Source organism: Odocoileus virginianus, unplaced genomic scaffold, assembly GCF_023699985.2.
Source record: "Odocoileus virginianus isolate 20LAN1187 ecotype Illinois unplaced genomic scaffold, Ovbor_1.2 Unplaced_Contig_5, whole genome shotgun sequence".
NCBI classification, from domain to species: domain Eukaryota; kingdom Metazoa; phylum Chordata; class Mammalia; order Artiodactyla; family Cervidae; genus Odocoileus; species Odocoileus virginianus.
The window spans coordinates 585,893-599,048 of record NW_027224322.1 but is presented as its reverse complement, the minus strand read 5'-3'; the positions used below and the strand labels follow the sequence as shown (position 1 = coordinate 599,048).

The 13,156-nt window shown below is 53.2% G+C and overlaps 1 protein-coding gene and 1 long non-coding RNA gene across 10 annotated transcripts in view; one reads left to right on the top strand and one right to left on the bottom strand.

Annotated features, from left to right (window-relative positions):
* Positions 1–7,962, bottom strand: part of TRAF3IP1 (TRAF3 interacting protein 1) — a 60,416-nt gene extending 52,454 nt beyond the window's left edge. For 4 of the 9 annotated variants that reach the window (XR_011486345.1, XM_070463684.1, XM_020876423.2 and 1 more), the window contains exons 1-6: positions 7,698–7,961; positions 5,521–5,589; positions 4,978–5,139; positions 3,086–3,229; positions 2,590–2,988; positions 303–374 (exon numbers count right to left, since the gene is read on the bottom strand). Coding sequence is in view for 8 of the 9 variants with exons in the window: in XM_070463684.1 (XP_070319785.1) it covers positions 303–374; positions 2,590–2,988; positions 3,086–3,229; positions 4,978–5,139; positions 5,521–5,589; positions 7,698–7,820 (969 nt within the window). In the remaining variant the exon portion in view is untranslated. Of the gene's footprint in view, positions 1–302; positions 375–2,589; positions 2,989–3,085; positions 3,230–4,977; positions 5,140–5,520; positions 5,590–7,697 lie in introns of all 9 variants that reach the window. The other 5 variants (XM_070463686.1, XM_070463685.1, XM_020876424.2 and 2 more) reach the window with 2 other exon arrangements.
* A 137-nt stretch (positions 7,963–8,099) lies between these two features.
* Positions 8,100–12,538, top strand: LOC139033838 (uncharacterized). Its single transcript, XR_011486324.1, has 2 exons — positions 8,100–8,795; positions 9,775–12,538. It is a non-coding gene; the product is annotated as an uncharacterized lncRNA (long non-coding RNA).
* Positions 12,539–13,156: the final 618 nt, after the last annotated feature.

Sequence of the window (13,156 nt, the reverse complement as noted above, 5' to 3'; positions counted from 1 at the left end):
CAATGACCTGAAGAGGCACCCCACCTGCCCCCACACCATGCCCCGGTCCCTCTGCACGCCACTCGTCATACCTGTTAAACAAAGGTACGAGGAGGCCCTGGAGCCTGCCCCCGAAACCCAGAGGATGCACACGCCCCATCTACTTCACAGGCAGGAAACCACCAACACCGTTGCTCTTACAACAGAACAAACGTGGGCCCCCGCGGTGAGGCTCCGGACGCCGGGGAGGACCAGGGCACAGCATGTCCTGTTTCAGCACAGCTAGGGGTTTACATCTCCTGGAGTTACCTTTCAAATTTTACCTCTGTTTCGGCTTTGGGGTCTTTAAAAGGTCCATCTGATAACTTTCTAGACATCTCTCCTGAGCTTGATGACTGTAAAAAAAAAAATTCAAACTGTAGAATTACTCAAGTCCATAACATCTAAAGAAGCGTCAAGACGCTTTCTCTAAGGCTGACGGACAGCAGACAACACCCTCACACGGGAGCACCAGCGCCATGCCCCAGCCCCGACCCCCAGCGGTGGCGGGGCGGCCGGGAGGCCACGGGCTCCAGAGGCAGGGCCCGGGGGGCAACGGCAGGGAGCAGCATCTCCCGGACACCCGGGCACTCCACCAGGCCAAGCTTCCCGCAAACGTTCCAGGGACACACGGGGGATCCGGTGCGGACAGGAGCTCCAACACCCAGGGCAACATCCCAGCTTCCGAGAGGAAACCACTCTCACTTCCCGATGGAGCAAAGGCTTCAGACTCTGCAACAGGAATGCACTCTCGAGACAAACATGACGTGAAAACTGTAAGAGGTTAAAGCAACACCTTAGGAAGCCTCGCGCTTAAGTCAACTCTCAGACACGTGTCAACATAAGGAGGAGGGACACAGCTGCTGAGATTTTCCTCTGTGAAAAGCGATGGGTGCCTGCTCAATATTTCAACAATTCAGCGTCCTCGGGACTTCACTATGAAGTGGCAGACTGCATCCAAAGCAGTTCCTGTGTGGGCCAGGCTCCGTGCCCAGGTCCCCCACCCACAGCACTCAGCTGCCCACAGACACACAAGGAGGGAGCACCCCGATGTGGCCACTCCAACCTCACACCTCCACTGCCACACAAGGACACACTCGGGGGTTCACAGGCTAAGAACATCTCACCAGCGTCTCTTCTACGTCAAGGGATCCAATCAGACCACCCGGCAGGACCTGAGAGCCATCTCCTCCTCCCAGAGCTGCCCTTACAGAAGCCTTGGAGCTCGGGCCTCTGGGGGACTCCCGGGGGAGAATACCGCCAGCCCCCCCCCAAAACCCTGCTCCACAGAGGAGCCCCAGACAGACACAGAGGAGCCAGGCCAGCAGGATCACCACGACAGGTCTGTGCACACCCACTCGGGCAAAGGACGACCAGCTGGGAGCAGGATCGGTCCCATCACCCTGTCTCAGATGCTCACTCACCGTCCAGCACAGCCCGGGACTCCACCCCTAGCAGCAGGCACACCACCAGCAACCCCGAGGCACATCACAGGGGGGACCCCGGGTCTGAAGGCCCAGACGGCAGAGAAGGTGCCCAGGCAGGGGCTGCCTTGTACAGCAAAATGCACGAGAATATCTGAGCGCCACAAAAAGCCAGGTCAGAGGAAAAGACTTTCCTTAGACCCCATTTAAACAGAGGCAAAAATGGGGGGGGGTGTGTGTCTCGGTTTTTATGACACACACAGCATGGCGGGCTACCTGACTTCTGGACATTCCTGGGAGGACCCCAAGGTTCCAGGCGGCATGCTAACATTACCAACAGAACCACCAAAAAGACCAGCTTCCCGGCCCAGCGCTGGGCTGGTCCCAGGAGCCCGCTCACCTCCCAGAGCCACACCCCGGGGATGCCAAGTCACAAAACCAGATGGCCATCGCGGCAGGACAGAGGGGCTCAGCCTGGCCCCTCGCCACCTGCCACCCACCTCCGGTGGAGCTTGAACTGATCCAGACCTCAGCTTCCTCCTTCCCAGTGGCTGGAGAATTTCCAGGGCCGTTCCAGGACACTTTACAGTTATGCAACGTCCCCCAAGAACCAGAGTCCACGATGCCAGCCCTAACAGGAGGCTTACCCTATCTACAGAGACTCCAAAATAACCTGAACACCTAGGGTAAAAAAAAAAAAAAAAACACTGCCTGAAACCAAACGAATTTTCTGGAAAATCCTAAATTTACCGGAGAACTTGAATTGAGCAGGAATTCAGTACGCTGGGGTCTCACTGTACTCAGCGGCTAATGCCTCTGAGACTTAGAAAGCAGCCCTCACCCTGAACGCAGGGGGCCAGGCCCACGGCCCCAGGGAGAGCCCCCCACACGGTGGGCGGCCTCGGAACACCACTCACGAGGCCACGGGGTCCGCCGCTCCCCGGCAGCCAGAAAAACACCCTGACACGCGTGCACACGGCAGACAGCGCCCTCAGGTTCTGGAGGGCTTCCGGCTGGCCGTGGTTTTAGGTCAGGCGATATAACAAATGCCGTTTCCTTGCCACACGGCAGCGAAAAGCGGTCTGAGTCTTAGAGAGGAGCCCGTGCCCTCTGCAGGCGGGCGGCGTAGGGGCCCCGGGGCGCGCACCTTCTTCTCCGGCCTGTCGCGCTCGCGGCTCCGCTCAGGCTCGGGGTCCCTGCAGAGCTCCCCGTTGCGCAGCCTCCTCCGCTCCCGCTCCCGCTCCCGTTCCTTGCCGCGCTCCTTCTCCTTCCCGCCCTCGCTCCGGCGCTCCGCATCCTTGTCACGCTCCCGGGGGCCGCGGTCGCGCTCCCTCTCCCTGTCCGTTCGCGCCCGGTTCTTGGCGCGCTCGCGGTCCCCTTCGCGGTGCCTGTCTCGCTCCGGCTCTTTGTGCCTGTCCCGCTCGTTCTCCTTGGCCTTGTCCTTGTCCCTCTCCTTCTCCCGGGGCTTGCTTTCTTCTTTTAATTCCTCTTTCTGTTTCTGATCTCTGCTTGTACTTCTCTCGTTTATTTCAGAATTTCCTCTATCCTGGGAAAAAAGCCAAATAACAACAGCATCACTTATAAATTCTCTACCTGAACCACAAAAGTCCCCGCTATTTTAGACACACGTAACCTGCATTCACCTCTTTGTCTTTCCGGATCCTGGACTCGTCTTCCCTCACGTTCTTATTATCCAGTTCCTGGGGTCTGGACGTCAGTGAGGGCCGTCCTTTCACATCCCCCTTCTCTCCGGCCAACACCCTCTTCACCGCGTCATCACTGGATAGCTGATCCCAATGGGAGGAGATAAAATGCAAGGTTGCAATGAAATGAGTTCGTGTAATACACCTGAGTGTCAGCAAAGACTGCTCATTAAACGGACTCTTTGTCTCCTAAAGAAAATGAATTTTATCACAGACCACGTAGGGCATCGCCTAGAATTGTCCCCTCCAGCATTTCCAATCCTTAACACCAGAGTCCACTCAAGCTAAGCACACCCCACTTCCCTCCACCCAAGCGTGGCCATGTGTGCTGTCAAGGGCGTCGAAGCTGCCCCACACCTCTCACAGGGTCACAGAGCCCGGCCTAAGCGACGATCTCACTGGAGCCCCATCAGATGCCAAAATCCCCCGGGCAGCGCCCCTGACTGCCCCCGGAGCCCCCCTCGCCCACACGCTTCCTCTCTCCGCCAGCCTGCGCCAAGTGCCGTAGCACGCCGGGCACTAGACCAAGAGCCAAGGCCACGCTGCGCGCCAGCGAGACGGTCGAACACAACAGCCAAGTCGGTGCAGCGTGCCGGGGGGCCGTGACGGGGACCCCGGGAGAACCAGCCGACCCCAGAGGCTGCCGGGGAGGCAGCTCGGCCCTGAGAAACCGGCAGCGTGAGCGAGGGAGCGGGCAGGGCAGGAGACCTGGGGGCAGGCACCAGGCGGGCGCAGAGGGAGGAGGACCGGAGGGGCGGGGCTTCGTGAGGCGCCAGGAGGATTCTTGGGAATCACTGGTCAGATCTGCTTCTGGAAAGGGGGCGTCGAGCAGGATCCGGGGCAGCTGAGTCACCAAGCCTTAGACCCACCGGGCGGGGGTCTCCTGCGGCCCCAGGAGCCAGTCTGACCCCGCTCCCCACTCCCTGCCTGCTGTGTGGGCTGGAACCCGCCTCTCCCACCTCAGCAGCGTGGAAGGTGAGCCCCCAGCCTCCAGCCATCAAGGGCTGTATTCGCCACGCCCCTGACAAAGGTCCAGCTCTGCTCCACTGGGAGCTACTCAGATCCCAGGAAGGAGGAGGACCCGGGGGGGGAAGACCTCCTCCAACGGCCCCAGAGGGACAGCAAGGCCAGAGAGGCCCAGATTGCAGCCGGTGGTGAGGACCCCAGGAAACCAGCCCCCGCACGAGGCTTCTGGGTTTCTGGGAAGGCAGCAGAGCTCGCACACAGCCCGCCAGGGAGCGAGAGGGGAGGACAGGAAGCGGGGCAGGGCTGTAAAGGCCAGTAGAGAACAGGGACACCCCCAGTAAACCCCACAGCCGGGGAAAAGCAGCTCCTCTGGCCACCCCGCCGCCCGAGCTGGAGCACTCACGGGCCCTGAAAGGGGGCCCAAGAGGAGGAGGAGCGTAGGGCTTGGGAGGCTGGACACGCAGCCTCCAGCCATGTACCCCCCGCAGGGTGTCTGGGGCACCCCAGGACACACCGACAGTTAGGGAACCTGCACCCAGCACTCGTTCATCTGTTCACTGCTGCTGCTGCTGCTAAGTCACTTCAGTCGTGTCCGACTCTGTGCGACTCCACAGACATCAGCCCACCAGGCTCCCCCATCCCTGGGATTTTCCAGGCAAGAGTACTGGAGGGGGTGCCATTGGCTTCTCCATCATCTGTTCACTACAGAGCTTTAAACCACGGCTGTAACCCCCAGGCTCCAGGAGAGGGGGGATCAGACGGCAAGGACAGGATTAAACCCCCTCCTCCAACTGCGCACTGCCCGGGGTCCCCGGCGTGTCGCCCTCCCGGGGGTGCACAGCTCCCAGCTCCAGGGCAGGCGCTACCTTGCTGAGACAGCACTTTCCAATTCTCTGCAGCAGCTCGTTGGTCCTTTCGGGCTCGTGCCCGGCCACGATCCGAGCCGGTTTCGCCGACAGCGGCTCTCCAGAGACAATAACCACCACATCTATGGCCTTCTGCAGGAAGCTAATTTTTGCATCTTTATCCTGAAAGATTTCCATTTGAAAGACAGATATTAAAATATTTGAAAAAGAGCTTGCACTATCCTAAGGATGTTCAACAGGCCTAATTTCCTGTTTGGACAAAAAGCTATTTTTAGGTACGTGTCCGATTTAGAACTCCTGACTCTCTATAACCACCACCACCAAATAAAAGTTCAGTAAAGCTTTGTGATGGGCTGGCACCCCCCCCTCCGGAACACTAGCTGCACTTCTGAAGGCTGACATAGCGTGCCATGCAGCTGCTGGAGGAAGCTGAGGTGAGGAGGGCACGGGGCACTCCCGGAGCCACCAGCCTCGTGCTCCAGCCCCAGGTCAGCCCAGGAGCAACAGCTTCTGAAGTCCCTGGGGAGAACGCCTGCCACCTACCTTGACGTTGTCGGACTTCATCTCGACATCTGTGTAGAGGCCCTTCATGAAGCCCGTCATCCTGATCACCTTCAAAAGAAAAGGCGAGGCCACCACAGTCAGCACCCTAGGACAGCCTGGGGCTCAGCTGCACCCACCGCCCCACGCTGGCACCAAGCTCTGTCCACACCCAGACATCATCCGTCCACTGACATGACACGTGTTCCAGCATCTGCCACGTGCGGGGGCCTTGTCCCAGGCAGAGCAGTAAAGAATTTTGCTAAGAGAATCACCATATATTATTTGAAAATGCTTTCCATATGTCAATTGTTCTAACATCTTTATAAAATAAGTGACAATTAACATACTTTTCTTTACACAGGTAGAGACATTACCTTTGACCTTAGATTAGCAAAAAAGCAGACCAGTAGATCCTGATGGGGAACACGGAACTCCTTCCCCACAGTCTGGCTACCTGGCAACGGAGTTGATTCCTGCCTGAACTCTCCTCCCCCCTCCAACTTTGCAGGAGGTGGGGACAGCAGCCACCATGATAAGCCCACACCATGACCCACAGAAAGAGGCAGGGCCCCCCCCACCCCCCAGCCTCTTTCCTGGCTTTCTGGTTTCAGTGAGAAAACAGGACTAACACAGAAAATCAAAGTGTCAGGCTGGGGCAGCAACTGGTGCGGTCAGCCACTCACCACCTGGCTAAGTGATTGGATCCCTCCTGGGTCAGAGGATACCACCTGCCCATTTCACACGAAGAGGTGATGCCACTCAAGGCCTGGCTCCCCCGAGAGGCTCCCTACACAGCCCTGTCCCTTCCCCAGACACTGTCCAGGGCAGTCTAGGTGCTGCACTAGCTTAGGAGGAGAACAAAGAGGACAGTCAAGACAGCCCTGGGGATGTGGGTCAGTTTTGAGAGTTTTAAGCACAGCTTATGAGCACAGAGAGGTCCGCATCATAAGCTAAGTTAAGAGAGCAAAGACAAGTAAAGCACAGTTTGTGGAAGAGTAAGATGCCAAACCTGTTGGAAGGATCGAGAAGTGAAGTTTAAGGACCAACATGGGCAAGAGTAGGAGCCCGGGACACCTGCAAGTTGAACCTGATTCCTGAAGTCCGGAGAGCACGCCTGGGTTCCCAAGGGCAACACCACACTTGGGTGCACCATGGAAATAGGCGCTGACACTGGACTGACTCCACTCAGCAGTGAGTGTTTGCTGCACACCTTCTGTGTACCGTGCCCAGGACGTGCCAACAAACAAGTCTCCATCACTCAGGAACCCGCCAGCCAGCGGGCAAGAGAGTGAGACAACTAATCTCAAGGCATGCTCTGCCATTCATCAGCAAATACAGCCCTGCTCTTTTACAGTTACATCCTTCCAGGTCCCCCAACAACCACCTTCAATAAATTCACCCACAGGCATTGATTAAACATCCAATATGGGGAAGAGCTGACTCATTGGAAAAGACCCTGATGCTGGGAAAGACTGAAGGCAGGAGGAGAAGGGGATGACAGAGGATGAGATGGTTGGATGGCATCACTGACTCAACGGACATGAGTTTGAGCAAGCTCAGGGAGATGGTGAAGGACAGGGAAGCCTGGCGGTGCTGCATGCAGTCCATGGCACTGCGAAGAGTCGGACAGGACTTAGCGACGGAACAACAATGAGGTGACCACAGCAGGAGCAGGTGGAGGGAAACTTGGGTGGGGCGCTAACAAAAAAATAATGTCCTTCTTCTGAGATTTGTAAGCACTCTCCATGTGCCAGACACTGCAAGCGGGAAAAAGTCACAGAAACAGCCCTGCCAGGCTGAATGGAAGATCTGCTCTCAGAAGAGTGGGGCAGGGCGGAAGACATAAGAATGCTCCCCAGGAGCCGGGACACTCCCGGGAACGGTGGCCCAGCGGGTCATCCGTCCGGCTGAGGCCGGTATCCTCGGGCATGGGCAGCGCTCGGCGACGCGAGGTCCGACCCCGACGCGAGCTTTGGTCCGAATCCCCCAGCCCCCGCCCTCCAATTCCCACCCCAATACCGACCGCCGATCCGCATCCCGGTTCCCGGCCCGCACCCCGACACTCCACATGGGCCCCGACCCCCGGACCTGCACCCTAGCCCGCATCCCGGCCCGCACCCGGTCCGCGCACGGGGACCCGGCCCACACCTCTGTTCCGATCCCGGCCCGGCGCTCACCTCCGTGATGATGTCGTGCAGGTAGCGGAACGGGGGCTTGTTCAGCAGCTTCTCGGTCAGCGGCGGCCTCCGGATCACCTTGCCCAGAGCCTCCTGCGTCCGCTTTACCACCGCCGCGTTCATGGCCGCGCCCCGTCAGCCGTACAGCCTAAGCCCCGCTCCCCGGCCGCCGCCTGCCCCGCCGCCGTCGCCGCCGCCGCCCGCTCCGGCCTCGACGCGCCGCTCGGGTTCCCATCCCACAGTGCACCGGAGTCCGCCCAGGCGCGTGCGCGGGGCCGCGGCCCTCGGTCGCCAGGGGCGGTGTGGCCTTAGCAACGGACGCGCCGCGGGGCCCCGCCCCCTGCCCGGCTGCGCGCGCAAGCGGCGGCGCCGACGCGGGTGGGGCTGCGTGCCCGCGGAGTGACAGCGCTCAGGCCCCGACGCTCTCAGCTGCGGCTAGAGGAAGATGCTTCTCCCGGCGGGACTGAGGAGACGGCCGGAGGACTGGCCGCCGGCCGCAGCGCTTCCAGGATTCCCGGGACCTCTTTCTCAGGTTTAAGGCCGACTGGACTAAGTTCTCTCGAACGACGCATGCCCTTTCCTCTGTGCTACTTAATACGGCTTCCTGAGCGAATATTAATGTTTCTGCTAGCAGAGACATTACTTTGCCAACAAAAGTTCGTCGACTCGAAGCTATGGTTTTTTCCAGTAGTCATGTATGGATGTGAGAGTTGAACTCTAAAGAAAGCTGAGCGCGGAAGAATCAATGCTTTTGAACTGTGGTGTTGGAGAAGACTGTTGAGAGTCCCTTGGACTGCAAGGAGATCAACCAGTCCATCCTAAAGGAGATCAGTCCTGAATATTCATTGGAAGGACTGAAGCTGAAACTCCAATACTTTGGCCACCTGATGCGAAGAACTGACTCATTTGAAAAGACCCTGATGCTGGGAAAGATTGAAGGCAGGAGGAGAAGGGGACGACAGAGGATGAGATGGTTGGATGGCATCACCAACTCAATGGACATGAGTTTGAGCAAGCTCTGGGAGTTGGTGATGGACAGGGAGGCCTGGCGTGCTGCAGTCCATGGGGTCACAAAGAGCCGGACACAACTGAGCGACGGTAATGAGCTGAGCGAGTAACTCCCTTTCTCTGAGCCTCTGTTTGTATAAAGCAGGGAAATCCGTGCCAGCCTACCTAACTCCCAGGGAGGTGAGGACAAAATGACGTGCCAGGGCTATGTAACCAGCAGGAAGCCACTCCCTTGTTCTGCCGGGTATTCGCGATTGTGTCCCATGTGTCTCCCCCCGCCACGCGCAGGCTCACAGCAGGTGCTTCCCACGCCTTGTGGCCTCTTTAGTTCTCCTCCTGGATGCCTTTGGGTCTCCCTTGTGGCTCAGATGGTGGATAACGCCTGCAATGTGGGAGACTTGGGTTCGATCCCTGGGTGTGGAAGATCGCTCCAAGAGGACATGGCAACCCACTCCAGTATTCTGGCCTGGACCATCCACATGGACAGGGAAGCTTGGCGGGCTGCAGTCCATGGGGTCACAAAGAGTCCAACACGACTGAGCGATTAAGCATGATGGAAACCTTTATATTCATTTTTGCCATTTTCAAAGTGCTCCATACTTTATGTGTTCTTTGCTCATGGTATATCTAGATGTGGAGTTTTTAACTTAAAATTCATATCTGATTATTATTGACGTTCTATAAAATTCACCCATTTTACATGTAGAGCCTGATGCATTTTGGTAATTATATACAGTTGTGCTATCACCACCACCACCACAATCAAGATACAGAACATTTCCAGCACCCTAAAACATTTTCTCCTGCTCTTTTGCCATTCATCTCCTCCTGCATGAACCCCAGGCAACTGCAATTGCCATTGTAATCATGCCCATCAAAAGATGAATGGATAAAGATGTGGTACATATACACAACAGAATATTACTCATCCGTAAAATGGAACACATTTGAGTCCGTTCTAATGAGGTGGATGAAACTAGAACCTATTAAACACAGTGAAGTCAGAAAGAGAAACATAAATATTATATTCTAGAGCTAATACCCAAAAAAGATGTTCTTTTCATTATAGGGGACTGGAATGCAAAATAGGAAGTCAAGAAACACCTGGAGTAACAGGCAAATTTGGCCTTGGCTTACGGAATGAAGCAGGGCAAAGGCTAACAGAGTTTTGTGAAGACAGCACACTGGTCATAGCAAACACCTTCTTCCAACAACACAAGAGAAGACTCTACACATGGGCATCACCAGATGATCAATACCGAAATCAGACTGATTATATTCTTTGCAGCCAAAGATGAAGAAACTCTATACAGTCAGCAAAAACAAGACCAGGAGCTGACTGTGGCTCAGATCATGAACTCCTTATTGCCAAATTCAGACTTAAATTGAAGAAAGTAGGGAAAATCACTAGATCATTCAGGTATGACCTAAATCAAATCCCTTACAATTATACAGTGGAAGTGAGAAATAGATTTAAGGGACTAGATCTAATAGAGTGCCTGATGAACTATGGATGGAGGTTCGTGACATTGTACAGGAGACAGAGAGCAAGACCATCCCCAAGAAAAAGAAATGCAAAAAGCAAAATGGCTGTCTGAGGAGGCCTTACAAATAGCTGTGAAAAGAAGAGAAGTGAAAGGCAAAGGAGAAAAGGAAAGATATACCCATCTGAATGCAGAGTTCCAAAGAATAGCAAGGAGAGATAAGAAAGCCTTCCTCAGTGATCAGTGCAAAGAAATAGAGGAAAACAATAGAATGGGAAAGACTAGAGATCTCTTCAAAGAAGAATGAGAGATACCAAGGGAATATTTCATGCAAAGATGGACTCAATAAAGGACAGAAATATTGTGGACCTAACAGAAGCAGAAGATATTAAGAAAAGGTGGCAATACTACACAGAAGAACTATACAAAAAAGATCTTCACGACCCAGATAGCTCACTTAGAGCTAGACATCCTGGAATGCAAAGTCAAGTGGGCCTTAGGAAGCACTACTACAAACAAAGCTAGTGGAGGTGATGGAATTCCAGTTGAGCTATTTCAAATCCTAGAAGGTGAGGCTGTGAAAGTGCTGCACTCAATATGTCAGCAAATATGGAAAACTCAGCAGTGGCCGCAGGACTAGAAAAGGTCAGTTTTCATTCCAATCCCTAAGAAAGGCAATGCCAAAGAATGCTCAAACTACTGCACAATTGCACTCATCTCACACGCTAGTGAAGTAATGCTCAAAATTCTCCAAGCCAGGCTTCAACAGTACGTGAACCATGAACTTCCAGATGTTCAAGCTTCGGTTTTAGAAAAGGCAGAGGAACCAGAGATTAAATTGCCAACATCCGTTGGATCATCAAAAAAGCAAGAGAGTTCCAGAAAAACATCTATTTCTGCTTTATTGACTATGTCAAAACCTTTGACTGTGTGGATCACAGTAAACTGGAAAATTCTGAAAGAGATGGGAATACCAGACCACCTAACCTGCCTCTTGAGAAATCTGTATGCAGGTCAGGCAATAGTTAGAACTGGACATGGAACAACAGACTGGTTCCAATAGGGAAAGGAGTACGTCAAGACTGTATATTGTCACCCTGCTTATTTAACTTATATACAGAGTACATCATGAGAAACACGGGGCTGGATGAAGTACAAGTTGGAATCAAGCTTGCCAGGAGAAATATCAATAACCTCAGATATACAGGTGACACCACCCTTATGGCAGAAAGTGAAGAAAAACTAAAGAGCCTCTTGATGAAAGTAAAAGAGGAGAGTGAAAAAGTTGGTTTAAAGCTCAACATTCAGAAAACTAAGATCATGGCATCCAGTCCCATCACTTCATGGCAAATAGATGGGGAAACAGTGACTGACTTTATTTTGGGGGGCTCCAAAATCACTGCAGATGGTGATTGCAGCCATGAAATTAAAAGACCCTTGCTCCTTGGAAGAAAAGCTATGACCAACCTAGATAGCATATTAAAAAGCAGAGACATTACTTTGCCAACAAAGGTCTGTCTAGTCAAGGCTATGGTTTTTCCAGTAGTCATGTATGGATGTGAGAGTTGGACTGTGAAGAAAGCTGAGTGCCGAAGAATTGATGCTTTTGAACTGTGGTGTTGGAGAAGACTCTTGAGGGTCCCTTGGGCTGCAACCAGTCCATCCTAAAGGAAATCAGTCCTGAATATTCATTGGAAGGACTGGTGTTGAAGCTGAAAATCTAACACTTTGGCCACCTGATGAGAAGAAGTGACTCATTTGAAAAGACCCTGATGCTGGGAAAGATTGTAGGTGGGAAGAGAAGGGAATGACAGAGGATGAGATAGTTGGATGGCATCATCAACTCAATGGACACAAGTTTGAGTAAACTTCGGAAGTTAGTGATGGACAGGGAGGCCTGGCATGTTGCAGTCCATGTGGTCGCAAAGAGTCGGACATGACTGAGCAACTGAAATCAACTGAATACATATAAATGGAATCTAGAAAAGTGGTACTGAAGAATTTATTCACAGGGCAACAGTGGAAAAACAGACATAGAGAATAGACTTGTAGACATGGGGAGAGGGGAGGAGAGGGTAAGATGTATGGAAAGAGTAACATGGAAACTTACATTACCATATGTAAAATAGATAGCCAATGGGAATTTGCTATATGGCTCAGGAAACTCAAACAGGGGCTCTGTATCAGCCTAGAGGGGTGGGATGGGGAGGGAGGTGAGGGAGGGAGGTTCAAAAGGGAGGGGATATATGTATACCTATGGCTGATTCATGTTGAGGTTTGACAGAAAAAAACAAAATTCTGTAAAGCAATTATCCTTCAAGAAGAAATAAATAATTTTTTTTTAAAAAAGCCCATGCCTTTTCTAGTGTGCTGAGTCATCTCTGACTCTGCGACTGCCTGGACTGTAGCCCTTCCACTGCCCCCCACCCCCCGGCTCTTCTGTCCATGGAATTTTCCAGGCAAGAATGGAGCAGGTTGCCATTTCCTGTCTAGGTGATCTTCCCTACTTATGGATGGAACCCTCGTCTCCTGTATCTCCTGCATTGGCAGGCAGATTCTTTACCACTGTGCCACCTGGGAAGCCCTGCCTTTGCTAGAGTTTCGTATAAATAGAATCAGGCAGTACATAGTCTTTTGTGTTTAATTCTTTCTCTTATAATGTTTTGAGATTCATTCATATGTCATTCCTTTTGAGTAGAATTCCATAGTACGATTTAGTTATCTGTTCACCAGTTGATGGACATTTGAGTTACTTGTACTTTTTATTTTTGTGACTAACACTACTAAGATCATTCACATACAAGTCTTTGCATAAACATAGTTTTTGTTTCTCTTGGATGAATACCTCGGAATAGGATTGCTGGCCTATATGGTGTGTGTGTGTGTGTGTGTGTGTGCGTGTGTGTGTGTGTGTTTGTGTGTGTGCATGCATGTGCATGAAGAATATGCTTAACCTTTCAAAATACT